The sequence below is a fragment of the Drosophila obscura genome, unplaced genomic scaffold (genome assembly GCF_018151105.1).
Source record: "Drosophila obscura isolate BZ-5 IFL unplaced genomic scaffold, ASM1815110v1 contig_25, whole genome shotgun sequence".
Lineage (NCBI taxonomy): Eukaryota > Metazoa > Arthropoda > Insecta > Diptera > Drosophilidae > Drosophila > Drosophila obscura.
Window position 1 is genome coordinate 782,036 of NW_024542812.1, and position 25,597 is coordinate 807,632.

The window sequence follows — 25,597 nt, forward strand, 5'->3', positions numbered from 1 at the left end:
ACCAGTGTTGAACACCGCAAAGTTCCTTTGTTTTTTAATTTTAGCCAAGCACGTGTGTTTTGGTTTTGTCGTGCTGCAAAGATATATTTGATTGTTTGAAAGGAGCGCGATTTAATCAACAAAACATGCCGAAAGTACGCAGCACAACGGGTAAGCCCCGTACCCAGGGGTTCAACCATTCCAACCACTCGATGAATCCGGAACGGCCAAAGGAAGGACTGAAAGGTGTTGCGCACCCGCGTACGAAGGGGACCATAAAGCGGCTTCAGATGTACCGCAACTTCAAGGCCAAGCGGGATCGTACTGGCAAGATTATCTGTCCGGCACCGTTCCAGGTAAGTCGTGCACAATCACTGGCCTCCCCCTCATAGTGGATATCATACTGAATTTCGCGATTCTAGGGACGCCTGCCTGCTGGTTCAATGGCCAGAGTGGAGCCCACACCCAAGTGGTTCAGCAACTCCCGTGTGATCTCCCAATCGGCTCTGCAAAAGTTCCAGGATGAGATTGGCAAGGCAGTCAAGGACCCCTATCAAGTCATCATGAAGCCATCACAGCTGCCAGTGACGCTACTCAATGAGGCCTCCAAGTACAAGCGTGTCCATCTTCTGGAAACAGAAAGCTTTGACAGTGTATTTGGGCCGAAGAAGCAGCGCAAACGTGTCAGCCTGAAAGTGCGTGATCTGGAGGATTTGAGCAAGGCAGCGGATGAACAGGCTGATAAATATGACTCAACCAAGGACCTAGATCTGATACGCGAGGACACTGGCGAAAAGAAGGCCGTTCGAGATTGGGTGTTTGGAGCCGGAGGGAGCAGACGCATCTGGAACGAGCTTCATAAGGTCGTAGACGCTTCCGATGTCCTGCTGCAGGTTTTGGATGCCCGCGATCCCATGGGCACACGCTCCAAATACATCGAGGAGTTCCTGCGCAAAGAGAAGCCGCACAAGCACTTGTTCTTCATTCTGAACAAAGTGGATCTGGTGCCTGTCTGGGTCACACAGCGTTGGGTGGCCATCCTCAGTGCTGAGTATCCCACAATCGCGTTTCATGCCTCTCTTCAGCATCCATTTGGCAAAGGTCAGTGATATATATACTAGTTTATTTCGAGCCAAGAATATCTAGCAATTTGCTTTTCTCTCTATAGGTGCCCTCATCAATCTGTTCCGTCAGTTGGGCAAGCTGCATTTGGACAAGAAGCAAATCAGTGTGGGATTTATTGGCTACCCAAATGTCGGAAAATCCTCGGTTATCAATGCCCTGCGCTCGAAGAAGGTCTGCAAGGTGGCACCCATTGCGGGGGAGACGAAAGTGTGGCAGTACATAACGCTGATGAAGCGCATTTTCCTGATCGATTGTCCCGGCGTGGTGTACCCCACGGCTGAGACAGACACGGAAAAGGTTCTCAAGGGTGTGGTGCGTGTGGAGTTGGTCACCAATCCGGAGGACTATGTGGACACTGTACTGCAGCGTGTGCGCAAGGAGTACGTTGCCAAAAACTATAAAATCGATAACTGGACCTCACCGAAACACTTCCTCGAGCAGCTGGCCAAGAAGTCCGGCAAGTTGCTGAAAGGAGGAGAGCCAGACGTTGCCGTGACGTCCCGCATGGTGCTCAATGACTGGCAGAGAGGCAAGCTTCCCTTCTATGTGCCACCTGAAGGTTTTGCCACGCCCAAATCCCAGGAGGATAAGGTAGAAGAGGAGCCAACTGGCGACGATGCGAACTCGGATGCCAAGTCGGAGGCTCCAACGTTTGTTAGCGAGTCGGTAAAGAGGGCGCGAGAGTTTAAGCAGATTCAGGACTTCCGAAAGATTCGAGTGGGCCTGGAATACGAGCAGCAGGATGTCAAGGAGCTGGATCACATCGACTTGGAGCTGTTGGAGCAGCAGAAGGCAGAACGGGCGGCCCGCAAAAAGGCTCGTCAGCTCGCCGATGAGGAGGAAGAATCGAGCGATGGAGCAAGCGATTTCTACTCTGAAGATGAGTACAATGACGATTTGCAGCGTGTTATCCACAAGAAGGCCAAGACAAAGAAGATCCAACAGCTGGCCATTACATCGTCGGGCAAGTTCCGCGTGGCCAAGGTCCAGCCGGGCGATTCCGATGACATGGGCGATAGTTCCGATGACGCCACCGGTCCCAGCAGTGCGAAGGCTCCGCGTCTGACAGCCAAACAGAAGCGTGCCCTGGAACGCAACCAGAAGCGCAAGAAGATCGGCAGCAACTTCTACGAGATGACCAACGTGAAGAATCGCAATCGCAACAAGAAAAGGGACACTTAATCTTTACACTCTAGGCTATATTCTGTTGCAAGAAAGAATTACATGTTAAGAACCCCAATAAAAAGATTGATCTGACCCTACTCTGTGCACTGTTTCTTTTTTGGCATCTTGCGACCACACAAATCGGTGCGAGTGAACCGATCGAGCTCGTCCGAATCGGTGCTAGCCTCCGAGTCGCTGGACTCTGTGTAGGGCCCAATGCCAGGCAGCGTGGCTATCAACTTTAGCCCGCTTTGAAAAGTGGGCTGTGCTTTCTCCTCCTGTTCCTTCTGCACTGGAGCGCTGTTGTTCTCCACCGTTTTGGCCACTTTGCTTGTGGTGGCCGATTCACCGTTTTTGCGTTTGATTCCGTGGCCAAGCAATGACTTCTGTGTGTTTCGGCCGCCCGTAGCACCAACTGATTTGGCGGTGGTCTTCAGCTCTGCCTGCAGTTTCTGTACAATCAATCACTTTAATAAAATATGCATTCGAACAGTTTTTATGGTTTACCTTATCAACGCTTTCCTCTTGCAGCTTCTCCACGCGGTTGCGAAAGTCCTCCAGTTCACGGGCCTCATCACGCATTTGTTGACGCTCAGCCTTAATTTTGTGCTCATCGACAGCCTCCAGAAACTGCACCTCATCATCGTCCAGGCCGCGAATTAGGTTCTCTGTATGTGGGGGCACTTAGAGAGGAGCTCTATTAAAGATTTCACAGACCTACTCAGCTTGTGTGCCTCCTCGTATTCCATGTCCTTTTTGGTTTTTTGTTCTTTCAGGCGGTCGTACAGTGACCGTCCGTCATAAGGTTCCTCTGGTCGCTCCAGTGGATCCTCTGGCTGGCGAACACGCTCCCACTCCTCCTGACGCTTCTGGCGAGCTTCGGCCGCCTCTGCTTCAGTTACAAAGCCAGAACTCATATTGTTTTAATAATTTTGTTTCTAAAATTTTTATTTCGCCGATAACGATAAATAATGCCATCCCAGTTTCGATAAACACGATTTAAATACCGCAGAAAATAATACTGTTTGTACCGATAACATATATACCGTCTGACTCTGAGAATATACCTTATCGTTTTCAAAATATACCGAAGAAAAATATGACCAATTATGGCGCGAATTGTAACTTTAAATTTTCGTTGTTATTGTATGCTATGTATTGTAGCACATCCTCCAGTTCTTTCTGATCATTACTAATTTTAAACAGTTCTATCAGAATGGCCTTTCTTGCGTGTCCGAATAGGAATGGACAAGTCTTCATGCTTCCAGGAGGATTTGCACAGCATTAAATCGTATGGGAGCATCACCTTTAGACCGGCCAAATCCATTAGATCGTCAGTACTTTATTTAACCGAATTTTCCATGTCTCGGCTCTCACGGTTGTTCTTGGCCTTTTCGATGTACACGGACTTCTGAGCATCGCTCATTTCACGCCATTTCTGTCCACACATTTTGGCCACGACAGTAGGTTTGATATTCTTAATGCCAAGCTTTCTCAGATTATCGCGAAACTGATCCAGAAATACAAAATAGGGATTAATCGCCCTCGACTGGTGGATCATGGCTCAACTTTAAATTTATATATGCACGTATGTGTGTGCGAGATGAATATTTGTTAAAAAATAAACACAATGATGCAAAAATGGTTGTCTACACTGATTTATTTTACGAATATATAGATTTATTTGACGTATATCTCAATAGGAAACATTCATAGAGGGTGGGTTGGTGTGGCGGATGGTGTCTTCTGGTAAACTGCTAATTCATAAATACGTATGTATGCATTGTATGTATTTCTCCAAAAAAGAGCTACAGGATAGCAAAATACACGATATCTATACATACATATGCAGGCATTTTTGTTCAAGACGGTTCCCGAATGTTTACACATTCATAAATATCTGCCCTATACATTGTATATATTCAGTTTATAGACATAATTGAGGTCAGCATACTTACAACAAACATCAATGGGTGGATATACTAACACTAGTACACACACATGCATGCATATTCATATTCATATTCCCTGCCATTCGGCGGGTCTATTTGAGTACAATAGATAGTACATATATGAGTAATTCTCTGTATAAGAGTATGTATATCAATAAATACTGTTGTTAGGAACCGAAACTGTGTCGGGAGGGGCACGGCACTTAAAACTCCACTTATAGGATGCTGCACGAGCTCTTCTCGCGGAACGGATTCAACTTTTGACTGTTGAATCCGCTCAGTAGCGAGTCGTCCGCCTCGTGCTCCAAAATGTACTTCATCATCAGCGTACAGGCCTCAGAGACCTGAATGCGCTCTATTCCCATCTCGCGACGTAGTTGCGAATTGATGGACCGCTGCTGTTGCAAAGTGGCAGCCATCAGGTCTAGGACAGCCGTCTCGGCGAGACCTATGGTGCTGCAGGTGGAGCGGTGTGGGCTTGCCAGCGAATTGATTTGGAGTACCGTTGCTGCTGAAAATAATAATTCCTGCACTCAAGGCAATTCCAATTAAATCAATATTAATTAGCTCTTACCTCTAGCAACAGGCACAGGCACGAATTTTAAGTTCTCGGAGCGTTGAAAAATCAATACAAATTACAATCGATTCACCTAGGGTTGCCAGGCCAGGCGGTGGTTCATTCGATAGCTACACTCGATAAGTTTTTTTTTTTATATTATTGGCCGTTATTCTCTGAAATATTCAGAGCGTAGACCTGGAGGGTCAAGATGTTCCCATCTACCAAGATAACAATGTTTTTTAAATTTAATTAATTAGCTTTACAACTGTAACAATTTTATTTCAAATGTACTGCGCACTTTCTCATTACATTAATTGCAAAAATATATATATGTATTTATCTTTGTTAGGCCATCAACTACGTTAGCATGCTGAAAGCAATAAGAAATTATAAATGGTGTCCTTCATTCAGTTTGCTGGGTAAATACACTTACTCGGGCATATAGTCTGTAGATTGCTTCGCCGGAACATTCGCTGGCTCCGTATTGAGCTTCTTGGCCAGATCTGAGTCCGGCTTTGTGAATGCATTCGCCATTATCAAAATATTCCTGGCAATGCGCTTGTGATCGATGCGTTTCTGGGCCGTGTCCGTCCGCCTATCGGCATTCTCCGACATCCGCTGCTCCAGCGGCAAGACAGCAGCGCCATTCAGTTCGGGATTTGTCCAGATCTCAGTGCCGGGCGTTTCCTTGCCGGTGGTCGGGGATATGGCCGAGCGTGCAGGTATCAATGGTGAGCGCACACAAACCCTGTACCCAAGAAATAAAAATATAAATGTATTATTTTATAGAAGGGTACATAAATAGTTCCTATAATTCCCTGTGACCCTCCTGACCCTGAGGGGATACCTTCAATTCATAGGAACAGAAACAAACTTTTATTACAAAGGCTGGCTTATGGCTTAGGCTTATGGCTTATATGGCTAGTCACACTCTACGCTTGTTTTAAAAAAACGTTTTGAAATATACGGATGTAAAGGTAAAAAAATATCTGAGATTATGTGGTCCCTTCTGGGGGGGCCTCAATGTGGTTCGTCTGCGTCTCGGTGCTTGGCCCATTGTCCCCGTCCCCGTCCTCGTACCCGCTCGCCCCCGGTACCGATCTGGAACGAGTCAGAAATGGGAGAGAACAATGAGCCAAGCGCCTCGAGAAGGTCCCTATTCTACTCCTGCAGTCCCACCACTGAAACTCACTTGTTAACATCCTCGAGCTTCTTCAGCAGACGCTCGTTCTCCCGGCAAACTATCTCCTGATCCCTGAGTATTGTCTCGCGCACGGTGAACAGATGTGTGTTCTCCTGCCGCAGCGACTCGTTCTCCGCCATGTAGAGCTTCACCAGCTCGGCCAGCTCTGAGCCATCCAGCTCGGGCAGCCGCTCCAGATCCACCTTGGGCACTGGCACCGGCCCCGGGCCACCGCCTCCGCTGCTCAGTCGTTCCAGCTGCATGTCGAGCAGATTGTCCGTGGCGGGGCCGCTGGAGGCCACCTGGTGGTGCAGATTGAGGGCCGCCTTCAGGTGATCGTTCTCCATCTGCAGGGCGTGGATGTCCCGCTTGAGGCTGAGGATCAGGGCCTCCCGGGGGTCCATCATGATTACGGGCTTGGTGCGTATTCGCTTGGCCCTGGAGGCATAGCGCAAGGTGTTCAAGGTCTCTGCGTGATTGTAGTGAGCCGGAGAGACGCAGGCGATCATCAGGGTGACCCCGTTCCCCGCCAGACTGTCGGCCAGCAGCTTGGTCAGCTGGCTGTCCCGGTAGGGTATGTGGCCCGACCGCTTCTTGGCATCGCTCAGCGAGGCGATGCAGTAGCCGAGGACCATCAGGCTCTTGTTGATGTTGTTCGCCTCCTCCAGGGTCTTGCCCTCGCTCATCGTCTTCTTGGTCAGCTCACTGCCGGCCAGGTCCACGAAATTGATTTTGCCATGCTTGGAGAGGAACACTCCGCCATCCGTCTGCTGGTCCGACAGGATGTGCACCGTCAGGATCGTGTGCGAGCGCGACGAATGCTCGTTCATGGCATGTGAGCCCACGGCACGATTTCTCATACCTGCCACAACGAGATGAGACGATGAATGAAATGAATCTTCAATGGGGGTCAAGGATGTGCACTTACCCTCCTCCAGTACGGCCAGCAGATCGTCCAGCTCCTCGCAGTCCACCGTGAAGAGGTTCTCCACGAAGAAGCCGCCCGATTTCTTGGACCAGCGCACGGCCAGCGGCTTCCGTGCACTTCCCGGATTGAGCAAATCGATTACCTGAAATGCCCGTTGAATGCTCGTATAAAATGCAATTCAATTTGGTAAACCAATAATGAAATTAGGCGGGGGCAGAACCAAGGGAACGGGCTAAGAAAACAAATCATTTGAAATTCCAAGCAAAATGCTGAAATATTCCACGCACTGGAGAGATGTTGGGGTGGTATATACGGGTGGGGGCATGGTGCATGGGACATTCGAGAGCGTGCTGACATTCATTAAATAGAGGTCAGGTCAAACCAATCCAATGCATGTTTGCTGAACTGAACGAGGGAGGAGCCCGTGCCGAAAGCAATCAGCGGGGAGTATTATGGAAAATGCAATTTGAATTTAAATCGAATTTTCGACCCCAAGAAATGTATTCAATAGTTTGTCCGACTTTTCCGACTCTCAATGGGATGGCTTAAATATATTCTTACCCGTTCATTGTAGATCTCCATGAACGAGGCCTTGAGCACATAATTGACATCCTTTCGGTTCTTAATCAATTGGAAGAGATACACAAACGCACGGAAGATGAGGCCATGTCGCGGATCCTTTGGATTCGGCTTGCCAATAAACTGCAATGTGGAACAACCATCGAACACAACTTCTGCTGGAGATTCTCTACTCCACTTACCAGATCTGGCGGTCCTGTCAGCGTGTGCGTCTTGCCCGAGCCCGTCTGGCCGTAGCAGAATGCCGTGCAGCTGAATCCCTCAATGCCCATCTCGATGATGCGTTTAATGCCCGAATAGTCTAGGATATCATCCTGTGTGGCTCCGGGCTCGAAGACCACGTTATACGTGAAGACACGAACGCTGTCCCGATTATGCGAACGCTTCTGACCCACATCGTTGCCCTCAATCTGTCGGGGACTTCATTGCTTAACACAGGCAAAGAAACGGACGTCGGATTTCAGATACTTACTATGACCTGTCCGTTGCCGGGAAATGTTAGCGTGGAGCCGTGTCTATCCCGCTTCTCCTTCTCGTTGAGCGGACGCACACGCACCACCACATTGATGTTGTCCTCGGGCGTGGAGCACTCTTCGCTGCCGGTGGACTTGGAGGCGACAATTTCCAGGGTATCGGCGCTGCCAATCCTGCGGAACGTAAAGTTTGTGCTTATATTCGTAATGGAATGATTTATGGTCCCTCCCAAATATTGGCTGAACCAATACCAATACCAACAATCGCAGCCAATCAATCAGAGTAACAGCTAAAAAGCTTTCATTCCTCTGGCGAGTTTTGCGCTTGTTGTGGCCACTGCGAATCCCCTGGAATTTTGTGGATTTGCCTTGAACTTGACGGTGCCCCCTGGCGCTGACCACTGGCCCTATAAATAGCAGCCAAGGTAGCCAAGGTTAAGGGTGAAATGGGGATGGCTTAGCTCATGGCTTTTGAGGGTTTTTCTTGTTTTCGACCTTCCTTTACACAAAGTCGCAATTAGTTTTTTGATGTGACGTGGGCAGGGGGAGGCGCGTGATTAATACCATTTTCTTCAGCGGAATTTCTCTTTATGGAAATATGCAAATAAGTAGCGATAAATTATTGATTCATAGCAGCTTTGGGCTGCATAGTTGGAGCCCATAATTATCCAGCTAAATGCAAAGAACGGAATCAGCCGAAATTTCCAATACAAATATGTTGTTGGTTTATTGAACCAGGAGGAGTATGTGGGAGGAGATGTATCCAATCTTATCCAGTTCGAGTGTGTCGTCTGACATTTAACATTTTCCCGTAAATGACTTGTTAAACATTCATAGACTAATGGCCAAACTTTGTACGCTACCCGTCTACCCGTATCCATTAATCAGCCATGAGTGGGCCATTTGTGTGTGTGTGTGCACTTGGTAAATATTTCAAAAGGCGCCAAAAGAAAGAATTAACACGAACCCCTAGGCACCAGGAGAAAATAAAACTTGAGAAAAGGAGCAGGTCCTGGGTCCTGGGCAGTAACACTGTACTAAGGGGTGGGTCGTGGGGCGCCAACTGGGGTGTGGGAAAGTTCAATCAACTTTTGGTGCTAAATAATTAATTGAATAATGGGGAGCTAAGAGCGAAAGTTTTGATTTGTTCCTGAAAGGGTTCCCGATAATACTGTCATTATATTGGGTATATGTACTCGTCGTGCTTATTATTTTTACGTGTATGACCCTAACCGATACTAAGGTTCTCGGTGTGGCTCTTTTTAAAGTAGATTGACTTTCCCCTGAACAAATGTGACCCAGCTCAGCATGTTATCATGCATAATATTTACACTGACCTCAGACCAACAATTCCTAATTGTCCAGCAGTGATTGGAATGGATTGGATCATGGGCAGAAGAGCTGGGTAGCTGGGTGGCTTGGGTTTTTTCCAGTGACTCCTTGCTGTTTGCGAAACAAATAAATTCTAACGAGTCTGAAACTAGAACTCTCACTTTTATTTCCCCATACATGGGGGGGAGTGGGAATGGGAGCTTACTGGAGCTACAGCCCTCCCAACTCTCCTGTTTAGGCAACGAAATGTGGACTTTTGATTATCTGTTTTTGGGGCGTAATTATTACCCAACTCAACTCTGAGCTGTGCATGCCAGAAAATCCATACGAATATATACTCTACCTACACATACATGTATTATATTGTCTATATGGATTTTTAAATTGCAATATTTCCCAGCCAAGCCACATCGTCACGCACGCGAATTCACTTTCAAAGTTGCCTGCATGGAGATTGGGTGAGCGGAAGACCATTTGCCCATTGTCCATTGGGCATTGGACATTGCCGTCTGAGTATCTGTATATACTCGTATTCAATATGTGTCGTCAATCATACAGCTATCAACGCATTCATCAGTCACAATGATAAGATATGTGTGTCTACATATATGTATATGCGTGTTCCATTATAATTATAACGCCCATAATGCCAATTGCCTGCCCCGCTGCTGGGGAGTAGAAGCCATTCCATAAATCCAGGCGATCCATTAAATTACCAAATGACATACATATGTATGTATGTAAGTACATAGGTGTGAATGTTAACCTTGGAATGGAAGGCTCTTAACGAGCCAGAGATTCACAGGAAAAGTTTTTTTGTATTCCAGCTACCTAATCGCATATTGAAGGGTGATTTGATGCAAATTATATACATATAATTTCCATTGAATTCTGTCGCGTGTGCATCTGTCCAGTCATTGGTGCTTAGAAGCACTTCCAAATATTCCAAAAATAACATAAACCCACTTATTTGTTTAATAGTTCTATCGAATATTCCCATACAAGGCCGTCTCTATGTCACCAGCATAAATTGAAGAAATCCACCGACGTTTTGCACGTTTCCTTCATTGAGGTAAATTAATGATCGAAGGTAATGAAATTATAGGTATTCATAAGTGAAGTGAAAACGAAGAATTGATTAGCTCCCTGGGATGGACATCGGTATCATCATATTAAGTAGTTCAAGCCGGCGATGCCATCGATAGAAAGTTATTCGTTGCTGAATAATTAATGCTCCTTCCGAGGCAAACTCTTGTACTTAACCCACTTGTCACCACTTTTCAGCTCTCCGTTCAGCTCTCCGTTCAGCTCAGGGAACTGTGGGTCCTTAACCTTAGGCTGTTTGTCTGTTACGCTACACCTGAACCCCACAGCCCACATCGCAATCGAACTATAAAAAAAAAAAACCCAACTCAAATATGACCACTTTCGCTCTCAACTGCGGTCATACGAGTATCCCACATACAGACTTCAATGGGCTTTAATTGCAAAATCGATTTGTGTGGTGTCCGCTTAGTGCTCGACTCTGCTCAACCCCCAGGATCTCTGGCGATACTTCCTTTCCACAAATTGTTTAAATAAAAAACTAAAAGAAAATGCCCGCCAGTCCGTTCGTCCGTTCGTCCGTTCGTCTATTCGTCTGTCTGCCTGTCTCTCCATCCATTTGATTGCCTGTCTTATTCGTATTGTGCGTGGTCATTATGGTTTGGCTTGTGTCTGTTCCTGCCGTGCCTTCGTCCGGTGGTTTTTAATGGCTCCTTGCCTTCGATTAGGGGTGAGCCAGGCAGGCCAGGAGCAGTCAGTTCAGTCCCTGTCGTGTTATCATTAATGGTTGTAGTTGTCCTAGCCTAGCCCTGCCCTTTTCGAATGTAATGATGCAAATTAATATGTACATTTCCCTTGTGGTACTTCCTCATAGAATTAACAGATATATTTATTAAATAATTACACCAACAGCAGCAGCGAAAGGTTAAAAAACCAAATAGAAGTACTCCCCCGTATGCAATATTCATGGGCCAATTTAAATTCCTAAAATATATATTCAGTAGAGGTACAGTAACCACAGGACTATAAAGAAAAACAATTTTTCCTATATAAAACAGAGTAGTATTTTCAATACCAAGTCAAAAAGTGACCACAAATCTTTAGTTATAGCAGTGGCAGAGTTCAGCATTCCCAGATCTGTGTACTATAAGTCTTTCCTCATATATGGACATATTTTTAGCGGCTTTCCACTGTTTTCCCAAGCGTCAGCAAGCTATCACCTATTTATTACGGTGGGAATCAACGCAATGGCAGCCGTGGCGTGGCGGCATTCCTTATCCTTAAACCACACTTACTCGTTCTCCCGTGAGCGTAGGAAATACGGCGTATTGCGGGAACTGCCACCGACTCCGATGGCCGCCGCCGCCGCCGCCGCCGCCGCTGCTGCCACTCCCTGCTCCCTTCTGGGGACTGAGGCGACGCATGCCGTTGGTTAGACTGCGGGAACGGGGCATACTGCTGCTGCTGCCGGAGCTCTGGCGCTGGCTGGACATGGAGGTAGATGTGGGCGTCGGCGCCTTTCTGCCACGTGAGCCGGCAACGGCGCCTCTTCCCCGACGATTGCCAGAGGTGCTGGCGCTATCGGCGCTACTCCCGCCGCTGCTATTCAAATGCGGCACGCTCGAGGCGCGACGTACCATGGCGTTCGCGCGCCACCAAGTCCCGGCCTAGCGGTGACCAGCAGAGTACGATAATTGGACTATTTGGACTGTTTGCTCCACTGGCTGTCCCGTGGACATTGCTTAAGGAACACGGAACACGGAACACGCGCACACACAACAGTGGGATCTGCCACGCCACGCGAACGACGAACGCAAATTCGAAACGCAAGGAGCTTAGCACGGGTTAACCGCTCGCCGCGACAACTCAACACGAACTGCTGCCCCAAGTTCACCAGAGAAGCCTTTTTTATTCGAGCCCTCTCAGATTTATGGTAATTTCTACTCACGGACACCACACCACGGCACATGGTCGGCCGTCCGTTCGGTGGCCACAATCGCCACCTGTAATTGAAGTTCGTTGTGGCTGTTGCGCCGCCACAAGTTGGCAGGCGACAACTCGCTCGCAGCTCGGTCTCTGAGCGGTCCCGTCCTCCTCCTGCTCCTGCTCCTGCTCCTGCTACGAACAACAATTAAATCAGCGCGCTGTTTGGTAAACAAACCTACCCATACCCCAACCAAAACCACGATGACGAGGTAGGTGGTGGTGGCCAGTGGCCGGACATGCGGGTGGTGGTTGGAATTGGATGACCCTACCACTGACCCTGGCGTGGTTTCGTGCCCATTCATCCAATGGCTACAACAGCTACAACAACATTAGCCCGCTTGTCGTGGCTTATTTGCATTTACTTTTTACTTTGCTCTGCCATAATCAGAGCATGGAGCATGGAATTCGTTTTCAGGATATTAAACCCGGAGTACAGCGGCGACTGGGCTAACGTTAACCCATTCTTTGGGGCCCATGTTCAAGGAACAAGCATAAATGCTGGCACTATGCAAACATAGTACTGTGAGGGTTGGTTGGCTGCCTCCATATGAGAAATAACTGCAGAAATTATGGGCAGCGGTGGGCACGCGTTTGGTCGCCTTATCGGCGAGACTCGATTCGAGCAGCAAGGTGTACATATTTTGTGTTTGGATTCTCGTGCATTCTCTTTGGCACTTTTCGCTTGTGCAGAATAAATCTCCAAGCACTGAATGAACGAAGATTCTCTTTTATAGAAATAATACTGTTAGGTATTATTACTCCCCGAGTTCCATTCTATTCCACCTCCTTACACTCCCCATTTTGAAAATAATATAAACCACGCAAATTCCTTTTAGTATTACTTATTGGTTTTGTTTTGTTTTTTTGTTTTCTTTTTATACGTTTTGTCACAGTTGCATGTGTGTGTATTTCGCTCAACATCGATTGAATGATGATGAATTATTCTTCCGCTTGTTTCCGTTTATCCATGTGTTTTGTTTGGGTACAACTAATCGTAGTCACTAAATGTAAACGTACACATATGATAGATTTAATTAAGAACTAGGCTTGGGGTTGGTTCAGGGGTTAGGGCGGGTGGGGGGGGGTTAGGTGCTATTCATAAGTGGTGTGTAGTATTCTAGGCGTACATTTATTTATATGGGGATCCCTAAGTATGGTACAAACTTGCATAATGGATATGCAACTCTCGATATTTACACGCAATTGTGGGTCTGTCTTCTATATGACATATATAGATATCTCAATATATATATATATATATATATCTAATATATACGTTTATTATTCTGGGGAGGGGTGCACTTTGAGCCTGGTGTCGGATCTTGGCGGATCTTGCCTTTAAAATGTACATATATGTATATTATATTGAATGTCTTACGATAGATAGATAGATAGATTTCATTTGTGGTAATTAGTAATTTTAGATATCCTTTCAGACCTGTTCTAAGTTGTTTGTTTATTAATTAATAAGCGTATTCCATTCTGTAGTGGGGTTTCGATCGCGTGGTTGCGGTTATGCTTGTGGCTACTGTGTGGAAGAGGATCCACTGAATCCCAGGCGAACTCCTACTGGCAGATGCAGATGGTGTCACTGTGCCGACGCGGCCGGATAGAGGCCCTCGGAGTACTTGGGCCTGCACTCGGCGCAGTACCACCTGCCCTGTGGCGCCACCATTATGCCCACGCACTCAAAGTGGAACCACTCGATCAGACAGTTGTCGCCGTCGCAGGCAATCATCTCGGAGACCTCGTCGTAGGGACAGCGACAGTAGCAGTAGACGGACTCGCCCTCGCGCGCCAGCCGGGCCCCTGCCGGCGGTCGGATCGGGTAGCGTATGTTGTTCGCCTTGAAGTACTGCAGCGTGGCAAAGTCCGGATTCGGGAGCAGAGCCGGGGGAATGGGCTGATTGAATGCGGTGGCTGCAGGCGGCGGCGGCGGAGGCGGTGGCAACTGGACCGGTGTGACCACCGGTGGCGCTGCGGGCATTATCAATGCAGGATGCATCTGTGGTGTGGGCGGACCCAGGCTGGTCACGTTCACTTCCTCGTCTTCCGAGCTGCTGTCGCTGCTGGATGTCGGCGGTGCTGTGGCCGGCAGGAGGCTGGGCCGTATCTTTAGCGTGGGTATCGGCGGCAATGACTTCTCCTCCCTGTGCGGCTTGTGGCGCTTTGCGGAGCGAGCACTCGCACTCGATCCGCCTCCACTCGCCGCCTGGGACCGTTGCCTGTTGCGCTTCCTCGATCCAGAACCCGTCGGTGGCGTTCGCGTCCCCCCATTGCTGTGCAGATGGTGGTGATGGCTGCTGTTGTTGTTGTTTCTGCTGCGCTGTTTGGGCGGCGTCGGCAAATCCTCCTTGGCCCAGGTCAGCAAAGGCGGCGGCTGTGGCTTGATCAGCTGCATTCCCACCAGGAGCGGCGGGGCCAGGATGGTGCTCATGTTCTCGTCGTCGCTGGTGTAGCCGTAGAACTTGTTGGGACGCCTCTGGCGCTTGGAGCGCTTCAGCTGGCCATCGGCGTCGGAGCAGCTGCTGCCCTCGCTCATCCGGCTGCCCAGGCCCAGGAAGCCGCCAGGCTGCAGATGTCGATGCGTTAGCGGGGTGACTGGCAGCAACGACGGCGACTCTGCTGGCAGCATATGCGTGGCGATGGGGGGTTCCATCGACATGGCCATGGACATGGGCAGGGGTGTGCTCGCCAGCGGCTGGAACTTTCCCGATTTACATGTGGACTTTCGTTCTCGCTTCTTCTTTTTGTTGCGGACTCGTTCCGGCCTGTCGGCGTACGCAGCCGCCTCCTCGGGCAGGGACGGCGTGGAGGGACGACTGTTCTCCACAATGTCGTAGTTGTTACGCGGCCCCACGGGCGGATGCTCGGCGAGCAGGGCCTCGCGCTTCTGGGCTAGCAACTCGCTGGCCAGCTTCTGGGGATGGGCATCGTAGAACTCCTCGTCGGTGTCGGAGAAGGCGGTATCGAAGTCCGATTCGTTGTAGACCGGCGCCTTTGGCGAGGGCGGAGCCGGCACAGGCTGCTCCTCGGCCGCGGAGGTCACATTAACCTCCTCCTCTGGCTCTGGCTGCGACGTCTGCTTGAGCGATCCCTCGTTCTTCTTCTGCTTCAGGGATTTCTTGCGCATCCGCTTCGAGGGCGATGCCGCGGCATTGGAGCTGTCGGAATCATCAGAGTCGTCGCTGGAGCTGCTGCTGTTGCTGGAGCTGCAGCTGCAGTTGGAGCCACAGGAGCAGCTGGAGGAGTCCGAGTCCGAGTTGGAGCTGGAACTGCTGGAGCTGTCGCTGTCGCTGGAGGCGTTGTTTTTCCCCGCACGCTTGCCGGAGTGCGACGCTTTGGGTGTGGAATGTTTCTTGGCCGGCGAGGGGGGAGGTGTGCGATGCAGCTTGCAGTAATCGTGATCGGACCAGGCCACATGCACCTTGCTGGGCGGGGTTGGAGGGATCTCCACCTCTGCGTCTGGCGTTTCTTCCTTGGGTGGCTGCTCCTCCTCTGGATTGGCATTGGCCTCCGGATTGGGGTTCACGGGTTGATTTTGCAGTAGATTTTTCCACATATCAGAGACATCATCTGGTTCCTCTTCCTTTTTGGCCACCTCCACCTCTGCACCTGCCTCTGCCTCTACCTCTGCCTTCGCCTTCGTCGTCTCCTCTTCCTTTGGCTCCGTGGAGGGCTTCGCCTCGCCCTCAAGTGGCTCCTCCAGCTTCTCGCTTGGCTGCGACTGCTGCTCGTCTGCGTCGCTCTCGGAGGAGGGCGACAGCATCACCTTGGGCATATCCAAATCTTCCACAGAGGATCGCATGGGCAGTGTCTCATGGCCATGGCTGCCACTTCTCCGTGGCGCATCCGAGTCGCTGCTATCGCTGCTGTCCGACTCGGACAGATTCGGGGCTATCAGGTTGAGATCCTCGAGCGATTCCTTGGTGCGCTTGGACTTCTTGCGTCGCTTGCGTGTCTCCGATTTCGCAGTCGGTTGCTCCGAGGCCTCCGTCTTGTCGTTAGTTGTCGCCTCCAGTTTCGTGCATTCCGTTTTGGTTTCCTTCTCGGTAAACGGCGATGCTTTCGTTTCGCCCTCGTGCTGAGCCGTTTCCTCTCGCTCCTCCTCCACCATTTCCTTTTTGATCGCTTGATTCAGTGGCTGCTGCGATGCTTGATCCTCTTTCTGTTCCGGCTCCTGCGTGTTCGTCTCTGGGGCACCTTCCTTCGGCTCATGGGTGGTGGCATGCTTCAGCAGCAGCTTGCGCGAGACAAACTTCTCGTCGCACAGCTCCTCGGCGCAGGCGTAGCGAAAGTCGCCGGTGTGCATCCGCCTGTGGACCTCCAGGTAGATGGCCTTGCTGAAGATGAAGCCGCAATCCTCGCAGGGGAACGTCACGGGCGGCACACAGAAGTGGTAGACGTGGGGCCAGCGCTTCTGCAGGCAGCGCTTGCAGCCGGCGCTCTCGGTGCCGTGCTTCCAGAAGAGATGCTTCGAGATGTCCTGCTTGTTGCGGTAGGCGATGCCACACCGGTAGCACAGATGCAGCAGCTTGTGCTTCCACACGTGCGCCGAGAGCTTCGCCTGGGTGACACAATCCTCCATACAGATGTCGCAGACATTATGCTGCTTCCGCAGGTGGACCATCAGACGGAAGCCGGAGGGCAGCGTCGGCGCCCACTTGCACAGGGAGCAGCGGAACTCCAAGTCGTAAACGCTGCGCGCCTCCTCGCCCGGACAGATGTGGCACAGGAGCTCGCTGTAGCTGTAGAAATTCGTGCGGCACATGAAGCACGTGATGTTGGACTTGGCGTGCATCCTGCGGTTGTGCGTGTACAGCTCCTTGTGCGTGGCGGCCACGTAGCGGCAGGAGAAGCACTCGAAGATCCGCTCGTTGAACGACTCTGTGTTCTTGACTTTCTCCAGGGTGCAGTAGCTGGCCATATTCAGGTACTCCTCCTCCAGCTGGGGCACAAAGCTCTTCAGCCTTGCCACAATCGTCTCCGCGTACAACTCCTCGGCCGTGATGCTGTCCACCGTCGCCGTGAACCGGTGCTGGCCAATCATGTGCAGCACCAGCTGCTTGCCATTGACGGCAATGCGGCGGGCGTGATTGCAGAAGAGGCAGATGGGGAAGACCGCCTTCAGGCACAGACGCACAAACTCCACAATCGTGAACCGATCCAGAGGTCGGTCCAGCTGCAGATCAATCGTGTGCGTGTCCTCTCCGGCCACCAGAATGCCATCGAACGGCAGCGGAGGCGACTGCACGGGCTGGATTGCATCTGGAAGCGTCACAGCCTCCGTTTGGTCCGTCGCTGGGACCTCTGCGGATCCGAATTCTCCCTCGTTGGCAGCCGTTGGTCCGTTCAGGCTGTCATCAATGTCCATGCAGTCACTGCCCAGGCTATTGCGACGCCCAGGCGATGCCTCTGCATCTGCTGCATCTGCGTGGTCCTGGAATTCCGTGATTATTGCGGGCGGCGGCTGTGTTGTGTTGTGTGGCGAAGCGGGTGGCGTCAGTGACCAGCGGCGCTGTTCCTCCTGCTGCTGGGGTTGCTGCACCTGCACCTGTACCTGCTCCTGGAGCAGGGGCTGCTCCATAGCTTCCGCTGCGTGCTGCGGCAATCCATCGTCCAGCACAGCTGCTGGGGCTATGGCCTTGGACTGCTTCTTCCTATCGGGTTTCCTGTCCGCTTTGATGCGCTGTATTTCCAGTTCGGTGCGCTCCACTTCGGCCTGCATGCGGCTCATCATCAGTGCACAGTCCGAGTCATCTAGGCTGTGGCGTGGCTGCGGCTGCGACGGAGGAGGGGGCGTTTGTGGGCTCGCAGAGGGATCCATTTCCGTTTCCCTTTCCAGGGGAGTCGCCGTATGCAGTTCCGGCTCCTCCTCCTCCGTATCGGTGCTGCTTAGAGCAGCGTCCACAGATTTCTGAAACTCCTTTGGCACCCGCAACATTATTTTGGGCACGACTAGCTTGGGAATGGCCGGAGGCAGAACCAGAGTGTCTGGTTCGATGGTTGGCCAAATGGGCATTGGCGCTGGAACTGAAGGAGCATTAATTATGTGAGAATAATCGTGGGCTAGCGGCGACAACTTACTGTTCTCCGCTCGCTCCGTTTGCTGGGGTTCCTGCTGTTCCGCTGGCATGGACATTGGCACCGCCTGCGTCTGTAGCTGCTGCTGCTGCTGCTGCTCTGGCTGCTGCTTCCGCACTCTTCTCCTCCGTTTGGGCTGCTTCTTCTTCTGGTTTCTGCAGGCCATCGCATGGCAGCCCTTCACCCCACACTGAGCACACGGCTCCATGAGCTCCATGCAGTCGTGATTCTCGAACTCTGAGCCCTGCGGAAAGGTGGTCTGGCAGGAGCAGCAGACGAGATGCCTGCCCCGATCCTCCTTCTGCTGCTGTACGCTCCACGCCTCCTTGGACAGGTGGCTCTGGTCGATGTCGTGCTTGTTCTCCAGATGCAGCGACAGCTTCTCCACAGTGGCGTACGTGAGGCTACAGTACATGCACATGTACTTCTGGTGGACATCCCGCACATGGATGAAGAAGTTCCATCTCTGGTGGACGGTGCCGCACTGTGCGCAGCGAAAGAAGCGCTCCTTTTTCCGCTCGGGCTGCTCCTTCGTCTCCATTTTGCAATGCTCCTGGTGCTCGTTTAGCTGCTGAAAGGTCTCAAAGTTCTGGAGATTGCATTTGACGCAGCACAGCAGGTTGCTCGCCGCTGGAGGATCGCTGGCGGGATCGGCATTGACATGGGCCCCGGCATTGCCCTGGAGACGCTGCAGAAGCAGCGAGGAGGAGTTTACCAGCTTCATTTGTTTCTCGGGCTGGCTGACGGAGGCGGAGGCGGAGGTGGAGGCGGAGGAGACACTGTTTCTGCTGCTGCGCCTGCGCTTGAGTGGCAGCATCAGGGCTTGCACCTTGCCATTATTCTGTTCACTCTCGGCGGGATGATCGATGACCAGTTGGTGCTGCGAGGCTGAGCTGATTGTGCTGCTTCTGCTGGTACTCCGACTGCGGCTTCTGCGAACGGGAAGGATCAATGGCCGTCCCCTCATTGGCGGCTGTTGTGACGTGGATGCTTCTTCTACTTCTACTTCTGCTTCTCCTTCTCCCTCTTCTCCTTCATCTTCAACGTCCTCGTTCGCAGTGTGGTTCGGTATCACAGACAATTGATTTTGCTCTTCTTCCAGCTCCTCCTTCGCATTATTCTCGGGAATGGGGGAATCGTGTGTGCCATTCACTTTGATTAGCGGCTCTACATCCACTACATCCGTGGGGGTGGCAGCAGGAGCCGCTGATTTGAGGCTTTCCTCCATCTGTTGATCCTCCTCCGAGTCGGATTCAATTTTAACCACTCCTGGCGCCGCAGCCTCATCCTCGCTACATGGATGATCCACGTCCATGGTCAGCGTTACGGAATCCTCTGAATCGGACGAATCCTCTGCAGACGATTTTCGGCTGGATTGGGATGCCTTTTCATCGAAGTCCTCGTCTGAAGCCAGACAATCCCTCGTCTTTGAATCGTTATTCGGCGGGCGCTCATCCTCACTGTCGACATTCATTTCAAAATCTTTTTCAACTGACGGAGATCTCACAGCTGGCTTTTCCTGCCCGTGCTCTGGCTCACTCTCCGAATCCTCGTCGAGATCCTTTTTAATGGACAGAGACAGGGCCTCCTGCGCACTCTCCGTATCCTCATCAAGATCCTTTTTCAGAGGCAGCGAAATGTTCTCCTCGGCACTCACAGTTTCCTCGTCAAGGTCTTTCATACACGAAGATCTCTCTGCGTCCACTTTCTCAGTCTCCGGACATTTGTCCGATTCTTCCTTAATGGACAGGGCTGCATCTGCAGCTGCATCGGCATCGGCATCATCTGCATCTTCCTCGCTCTCCGTTTCGGATTCAAGATCCTCTTTCACAGATAGATTTCCCTCTGCCTCCTCCTCTCCACTCTCTGGTTCCACATCCAGCTCTTTAATAGGCGAAGATCGCTCTGCATCCTCCGTTTCTGATGCCTTTATGGACAGAGACGAATCCACATCCTCTTCGGCACGCTCCCTACCGAAATCAAAGTCTCCTTTTACAGCTGCTTCTGCCTCCTCCTCTCCACTGTCCGGTTCCACATCCAACTCTTTGATAGACGAAGATCCCTCTGCATCCTCTTTCTCAGTCGCCGACGGAGCCCTGTCAAAGTCTTCCTTAATGGACAGGGAAGAATCGACATCCTCTTCCTCACTCTCCGTATCGATATCAAGATCTCCTCTTGCGGATAGATATCCCTCTGCTTCCTCCTCTTCACTCTCCGATTCCACATTGATGATTTCTTTGACAGCCGGCGATGCCTGCTGCATGTCCTCTTCATCTTTGGGCATCGCCAAGCCCTTCTCTGGATCATCATCATCACCATCATAGGAAACAGCAGACTCCTCGAGCTGTATGGGATGCTCAGCTGCTTCTGGTTCCGCTATGGGCACACTCTGCGTATCACGTTTGAGCTCCACATCTCCATCCACTGGCAGATCCTCCTTCACTGGTATTGTGGTGGACTGTGCCGACTCCTCCTCCTCCTCCACCTTCACAGATGGCAGCAGGTCTTCCCTGTCTTCCACCTGCTCGTGCTTTACACAATCGACCGAAGCAGAAGATGACGTTCTGGTCGGCTGCTCATCGTCGCTCTCAATGACAATCGTTGGACACTGCGGACTCTCCGCAATATCTTCGCTGTCGCAAACAGCCACCTCCTCGGCATTGTCTGCATCTTCGGCCAGAAGAGATTCCTTTGAAGTTTCGCTTTCATTCGTTTGCGATTCGTCAGCAGACTTCTCGCTGTCTGCCGTCTCCGACTCTGCCTGTTCCTCTGCCTCCATTTGGCTGCTATCCTGGCCGTTTGCCAGGGTCAAGTCTATCACGTCATCGGTGCTCTTTTTACGCTTTCGTACACATTCGGCATCGTCAGCGGCGTCCGCGTTGTTGTTGTCGCTGTGTCGCTCCTTCGGGCTCTCCTCTTTCGCCAGCCCCAGCGCATTATTAGTGTCCTCGTAATCGTCCTCCTCGCTGGTAGTGCCACTTGCTGCTCCCGCACCGACATCCACTCCGACTCTGGCACTCGTACCACCCGCATCACCGGCATCTATGTTAGACGTAAGCTTGGCTTGTTGCTGATCCAATGCCTCCATCATCGCTTCTGCATTTATGCGCTGTCACCACCAATCAAAGAGAAACAAAATCAAATCGTTAATCAATCGAATTTTACTAGACACAAAATAATATGATTATTTGCATTACCTTTGCATTCCGTTTTTCGATTGCGTTCCGGTCTGCGCTTTGTTCTTTCGCATCCGTCTTCTACGCAGCTGAAGGCGTAAGAAAATCAAATCAAATCATTTTAATGAAATATGCATTAGGTGTTGGGGGGGGGGGAATCAGACGCAAAGAAGAAACCGAAGAAAAACATTGCGTTTATGCGCGTTATCTGTTTGCGATGTTTATTCAGGCGACAATTGTATTGTGCTAGAACCGCACACTACATACGTGCAAGCACGGATATTTGCTGCACACAAAACACAAATGCATTATTCAGTGGATATTTGCATTTGGATTTTACGATATATCAGAAACGTGCATAAACATTGAATCAGAACAAATACAAATTACCGGTCATTGTGCATGCAGCCCTGGCTAAATAATTGAAAATACAAAAATAAATGGAGCAAAAAGCAAACGCGAGAGAGCAAACTGACGGCTAAAAATAAATGAATTTACTTAAAATATTCTTGGAATGATACTATAATCACTGGTACCACTGTATGTAATGTACCAAAATTGTGCACGTTTATTTACCTGCTTTGCGTGGTTGCTGCTGCTGCTGCTGCTGTCGTTGTTGTTGTTGTCTCTGCTGCTGTTGTAGCTTAGGTACAAAAATTTCCCACAAATTGTAGCAGAGCAGAGCAGCGCGCAGTCGGCGAGGGTGGGAAACGAGGGGAACGAATTTTACGCGCGAAAACAAGAAAAGGAGAAAACAACAACCGATGTCACGGAAGTTCGGGGCAGAACTGAAGAGCGACCGAGACCGAGAGATTTGCCCCAGCGGAATGGGCTGAAACTGAGCAAGAACGAGACTCGCCTACCCCTCTCAGCGCTCTATCGTCAACCCCAGACAGTTCGCTTATACAATTTATGCTTTATTTTTATTATTAATTTAATCACTGGGACTCTGGGAAAAGGCTCACGAATTTCACAATATCGCGCAATCCCTTAGCATAGTCCCGGCGACCAGGAAACAGTCGCTTTTTTGTGTTTTTGCGCGTCCCGAATTATGGGTATAAAATTTTCTTCTTTTTGCACGTCGTCGTCCACGCTTTGCATTTTTTATTCTGATCACTTTTTTCTATGCACTTTCCTCTTTGTAACTACATCCAGAGCTGTATTGAAAATAAGTTGAGTGTAGAGTATAACTACTAAATATAATTATAATTAAATTGCGTGTGAAAAGTAATTTTTAGCAATATTTTTTTGCTTTTACAGCCATTGAAACACGCGCAGAAGCTAGCGATGGACGTTGGTGGTGACTGTCCAAAATGCGACCCTTCAGTGGTAACATATCGATAGCTATCAATCATGCGAAAAGTATATAGAATCTTTGTTTCAGCTTGTTTTTAATATATTAGTTGCAATACTAGTACTATGATTAAGCATGGTTTTCGCGTTAATGCCTTTGATTAGGCGTTTCTCGTGAATGATTATTTGCTAATAGGCCTATCGATAGTTTTTGCCAGCCCTGACTTATGGTTCAGTGTGATTTCGATTTGACAAGCTCTTTCCGTTTCCTTTTCGCGTGAACTACCAACATGAGAGCCAAGGGATTGGTTAGTATTAATAAAATAAACCCAAAAATAAAGAGCATTTGCGGTAGAAATGTGTGCAACAGGAGGGCAAACCCACCAAGCATCTCGCACGATCGAGGGAATGTGCGCAAATGGGGCAATTCCTTGTAAAAACACGACGTGTAAATAAAGTGTCGTGGACAGCGTTGGAAAAATGAGTGTGCCCGCTGCAAACGCCACATAATAATGCAGTCAAGAGTTTCTTAAAGATTGTGTGGAAAGCACATCCATATAGTGGCATATAATTTATAAAATGCATTGGAATTAATTTGCTGCTCTAAAGCACTGAACATAACCTCCAACGTGTGCGTGCCATGCGCGTGTGTGTGTTGCCCTGCCTGTCGCCGCATTTGTTTACAACGAACCGAATTCATGAAAAAACTATTTCCTTTTGCAGTTGAAGGAATACGAGGTCGTGGGCCGCAAGCTGCCCAGCGAGAAGGAGCCCCAGACGCCTCTCTACAAGATGCGCATCTTCGCCCCCGACAACATTGTTGCCAAATCCCGCTTCTGGTACTTTTTGCGCCAGCTGAAGAAGTTCAAGAAGACCACCGGCGAAATCGTGTCCATCAAGCAGGTGTACGAGACGTCGCCCATCAAGATCAAGAACTTTGGCATCTGGCTGCGCTACGATTCCCGTTCGGGCACACACAACATGTACCGCGAGTACCGTGACCTGACTGTTGGCGGTGCCGTCACTCAGTGCTACCGCGACATGGGCGCCCGCCATCGCGCTCGTGCTCACTCCATCCAGATCATCAAGGTGGAGTCGATCGCTGCCGCCAAGACGCGTCGCGTGCACGTCAAGCAGTTCCACGATTCCAAGATCAAGTTCCCACTGGTACAGCGTGTCCATCACAAGGGCAACAGGAAGCTGTTCTCGTTCAGAAAGCCAAGGACCTACTTCCAGTAAAACGGAGGATATCCCCAGCCGAATGGAGCCCACTGCGTGTGCCCCTAACATTGACTTAGTGGTTTTTTTCAATAAAATGAGAACGTTGAAGAGTAAAATATATACAAATAGAGTTACTTTATTGAGTTGTTTTGTCGTTCGGCTGGATCGCCGAGGCATCACTTCAATTCCCCGCAGGCATAGATGATGATCTTTTGCGTTGGAGTGCCCGTTTTCGAGCCACAGCGTTCCATTTTGCGGACCACATCGGCCCCGCTTATGACATGTCCAAACACCACATGCTTGTTATCCAGCCAATCCGTTCTATTGGAGGGGAGCCAAATAAATTCAATTCACTTTTTGGTCAAGTTTCAAACTCACTTTGTGGTGCATATGAAGAACTGTGAGCCGTTTGTGTTGGTGCCCGAATTGGCCATGGAGAGGGTGCCGAAACTGTTGTGCTTTAGATTAAAGTTCTCGTCGTTGAACTTTTTGCCATAAATGGACTTGCCGCCCGTCCCATTGTTGTTGGTGAAGTCTCCTCCTTGGCACATCTGAATGTAAAATGAAAGTGAACGTCTCGACGCGAAAGGAAATCAAAGTTCTTACAAATTCCGGAATCACGCGATGGAAGGTGGATCCTTTGTAGCCATAGCCCTGCTCGTGTGTGCACAGCTGGCGGAAGTTTTCCGCCGTCTTGGGCACCACGTCGGCTCTCAGCAGCATCACAACGCGGCCAGCATCATTGCCCCCAATGCGTATGTCGAAGAATACTTGTGGATTGCGCTTTTCAGCCTTCTCAATGACCGCTGGCCCAGTCGATGGCGCCTCCACCTGTTCCTTTTCTGTTTCGCCAGCTTCTGCTGGCTCTAATGTGGCGCCGGCATGCTTTTGCAGCCAGTCGTCATCCGCCCAGACCGGCTTGAAGCTGTCCTCCTTCACCCGCACCGGCTTGGCCAAATTGACGCGAATTGTTCGGCCACAGAGCTCCGAGTCGTTCTGCGTATATAGTCATTAGCATTTTGCATTGGACATTTGTTGGTGAAATATAACCTACCATATTGTCGATGGCAGAGGCAGCATCTTCCGCCTGCTCATATTCGATGAAGGCAAAGCCCCGGTGGCGCTGCGACTCGTAGTCCACTGGCATTTGTATGTCCGCAACGTCTCCGAAGGGAATAAAGGCATTGTTCAGCAGTCTCTCAGTCACCTCATCGGCTAGTCCACCCACGTAAACAGTGCGTTTATCGTTGGACATCGTAAATTCAAAGATATTTAAAAAAAAATTGTTTTTACAATTTTTGTGTACAAAAATAGGCAGTGTGACCGCGGATTTATCTATACCGTCTGACCCTCAAAAATATACTCAAATATACTATACCGTGTTGATAAAATACTAGTTTCATTATTTCATTGATAATTTCATTTTTTTTCTTTGATACCGATAACATATATATCGATATATGGATATAGCAACGATGTGTCTAGTGTGTGTACAGGGCTGCCTGCTCTATCACCCAAC

General features: G+C 50.0%; 8 protein-coding genes across 10 annotated transcripts; 2 read left to right on the forward strand and 6 right to left on the reverse strand.

The window, feature by feature from the left end:
• The first annotated feature begins 17 nt into the window (after window positions 1-17).
• On the forward strand, window positions 18-2,366 carry LOC111076312 (nucleolar GTP-binding protein 2). Its single transcript, XM_022370059.2, has 3 exons — window positions 18-335; window positions 402-1,080; window positions 1,148-2,366. Exons 1-3 carry the CDS (start codon window positions 126-128, stop codon window positions 2,284-2,286), a joined length of 2,028 nt encoding a protein of 675 aa, XP_022225751.2. The 5' UTR covers window positions 18-125; the 3' UTR covers window positions 2,287-2,366.
• On the reverse strand, window positions 2,283-3,237 carry LOC111076315 (PSME3-interacting protein). Its single transcript, XM_022370062.2, has 3 exons — window positions 2,990-3,237; window positions 2,776-2,936; window positions 2,283-2,720 (listed from the first exon to the last, which is right to left on the reverse strand). The coding sequence occupies exons 1-3, from the start codon at window positions 3,183-3,185 to the stop codon at window positions 2,364-2,366; spliced, it is 714 nt and encodes a 237-aa protein (XP_022225754.2). The 5' UTR covers window positions 3,186-3,237; the 3' UTR covers window positions 2,283-2,363.
• Window positions 3,238-3,335: 98 nt separating this feature from the next.
• Window positions 3,336-3,925, reverse strand: LOC121404581 (high mobility group B protein 2). Its single transcript, XM_041594248.1, has one exon. The coding sequence runs from the start codon at window positions 3,827-3,829 to the stop codon at window positions 3,611-3,613; it is 219 nt and encodes a 72-aa protein (XP_041450182.1). The 5' UTR covers window positions 3,830-3,925; the 3' UTR covers window positions 3,336-3,610.
• Window positions 3,926-3,940: 15 nt separating this feature from the next.
• On the reverse strand, window positions 3,941-4,888 carry LOC111081754 (guanine nucleotide-binding protein subunit gamma-1). Of its 2 annotated transcripts, none has more exons than XM_022377891.2 (2): window positions 4,795-4,888; window positions 3,941-4,728 (listed from the first exon to the last, which is right to left on the reverse strand). In XM_022377891.2, exon 2 carries the CDS (start codon window positions 4,637-4,639, stop codon window positions 4,436-4,438), a length of 204 nt encoding a protein of 67 aa, XP_022233583.1. In that variant the 5' UTR covers window positions 4,640-4,728; window positions 4,795-4,888; the 3' UTR covers window positions 3,941-4,435. The 2 variants fall into 2 exon arrangements, with proteins under 2 accessions (XP_022233583.1, XP_022233584.1); XM_022377892.2 differs by having other exon boundaries at window positions 3,941-4,731; window positions 4,795-4,854.
• A 185-nt stretch (window positions 4,889-5,073) lies between these two features.
• LOC111076310 (kinesin-like protein KIF12) lies at window positions 5,074-12,178 on the reverse strand. Its single transcript, XM_022370056.2, is given in 9 exon segments — window positions 5,074-5,149; window positions 5,213-5,527; window positions 5,972-6,824; window positions 6,891-7,032; window positions 7,452-7,592; window positions 7,652-7,879; window positions 7,942-8,116; window positions 11,614-11,663; window positions 11,665-12,178. Coding segments are annotated over 9 exon segments (2,211 nt in total). The 5' UTR covers window positions 11,959-12,178; the 3' UTR covers window positions 5,074-5,136.
• Window positions 12,179-13,136: 958 nt separating this feature from the next.
• LOC111081753 lies at window positions 13,137-22,168 on the reverse strand. 2 transcript variants are annotated; one of them, XM_041594403.1, is made up of 5 exons: window positions 22,141-22,168; window positions 21,586-21,653; window positions 20,859-21,497; window positions 18,392-20,825; window positions 13,137-18,337 (listed from the first exon to the last, which is right to left on the reverse strand). In XM_041594403.1, the coding sequence occupies exons 3-5, from the start codon at window positions 21,477-21,479 to the stop codon at window positions 13,893-13,895; spliced, it is 7,500 nt and encodes a 2,499-aa protein (XP_041450337.1). In that variant the 5' UTR covers window positions 21,480-21,497; window positions 21,586-21,653; window positions 22,141-22,168; the 3' UTR covers window positions 13,137-13,892. The 2 variants fall into 2 exon arrangements, with proteins under 2 accessions (XP_041450337.1, XP_041450336.1); XM_041594402.1 differs by having other exon boundaries at window positions 18,392-21,497.
• An 891-nt stretch (window positions 22,169-23,059) lies between these two features.
• Window positions 23,060-24,198, forward strand: LOC111076367 (60S ribosomal protein L18a). The gene is made up of 2 exons (XM_022370113.2): window positions 23,060-23,165; window positions 23,581-24,198. The coding sequence occupies exons 1-2, from the start codon at window positions 23,148-23,150 to the stop codon at window positions 24,094-24,096; spliced, it is 534 nt and encodes a 177-aa protein (XP_022225805.1). The 5' UTR covers window positions 23,060-23,147; the 3' UTR covers window positions 24,097-24,198.
• Window positions 24,194-25,428, reverse strand: LOC111076365 (peptidyl-prolyl cis-trans isomerase E). The gene is made up of 4 exons (XM_022370112.2): window positions 25,133-25,428; window positions 24,685-25,074; window positions 24,457-24,629; window positions 24,194-24,399 (listed from the first exon to the last, which is right to left on the reverse strand). Exons 1-4 carry the CDS (start codon window positions 25,331-25,333, stop codon window positions 24,255-24,257), a joined length of 909 nt encoding a protein of 302 aa, XP_022225804.1. The 5' UTR covers window positions 25,334-25,428; the 3' UTR covers window positions 24,194-24,254.
• Window positions 25,429-25,597: the final 169 nt, after the last annotated feature.

Excerpts from the sequence above, each read along its gene's own strand:
- LOC111076365 (XM_022370112.2), bottom strand. The coding sequence starts at position 25,333 with ATGTCCAACGATAAACGCACTGTTTACGTGGGTGGACTAGCCGATGAG. Across the intron at positions 24,630-24,684 it reads ATCGCGTGATTCCGGAATTT|ATGTGCCAAGGAGGAGACTT; the intron begins GTAAGAACTTTG and ends TTTTACATTCAG. Across the intron at positions 24,400-24,456 it reads TTCTTCATATGCACCACAAA|AACGGATTGGCTGGATAACA; the intron begins GTGAGTTTGAAA and ends CCCCTCCAATAG.
- LOC111081753 (XM_041594402.1), bottom strand. The coding sequence starts at position 21,479 with ATGATGGAGGCATTGGATCAGCAACAAGCCAAGCTTACGTCTAACATA. Across the intron at positions 18,338-18,391 it reads AACGGAGCGAGCGGAGAACA|TTCCAGCGCCAATGCCCATT; the intron begins GTAAGTTGTCGC and ends ATGCTCCTTCAG.
- LOC111081754 (XM_022377891.2), bottom strand. The coding sequence starts at position 4,639 with ATGGCTGCCACTTTGCAACAGCAGCGGTCCATCAATTCGCAACTACGT.
- LOC121404581 (XM_041594248.1), bottom strand. The coding sequence starts at position 3,829 with ATGATCCACCAGTCGAGGGCGATTAATCCCTATTTTGTATTTCTGGAT.
- LOC111076312 (XM_022370059.2), top strand. The coding sequence starts at position 126 with ATGCCGAAAGTACGCAGCACAACGGGTAAGCCCCGTACCCAGGGGTTC. Across the intron at positions 336-401 it reads TCTGTCCGGCACCGTTCCAG|GGACGCCTGCCTGCTGGTTC; the intron begins GTAAGTCGTGCA and ends TCGCGATTCTAG. Across the intron at positions 1,081-1,147 it reads TCAGCATCCATTTGGCAAAG|GTGCCCTCATCAATCTGTTC; the intron begins GTCAGTGATATA and ends TTCTCTCTATAG.
- LOC111076315 (XM_022370062.2), bottom strand. The coding sequence starts at position 3,185 with ATGAGTTCTGGCTTTGTAACTGAAGCAGAGGCGGCCGAAGCTCGCCAG. Across the intron at positions 2,937-2,989 it reads CGAGGAGGCACACAAGCTGA|AGAACCTAATTCGCGGCCTG; the intron begins GTAGGTCTGTGA and ends CCCCACATACAG. Across the intron at positions 2,721-2,775 it reads AAGAGGAAAGCGTTGATAAG|AAACTGCAGGCAGAGCTGAA; the intron begins GTAAACCATAAA and ends TTGATTGTACAG.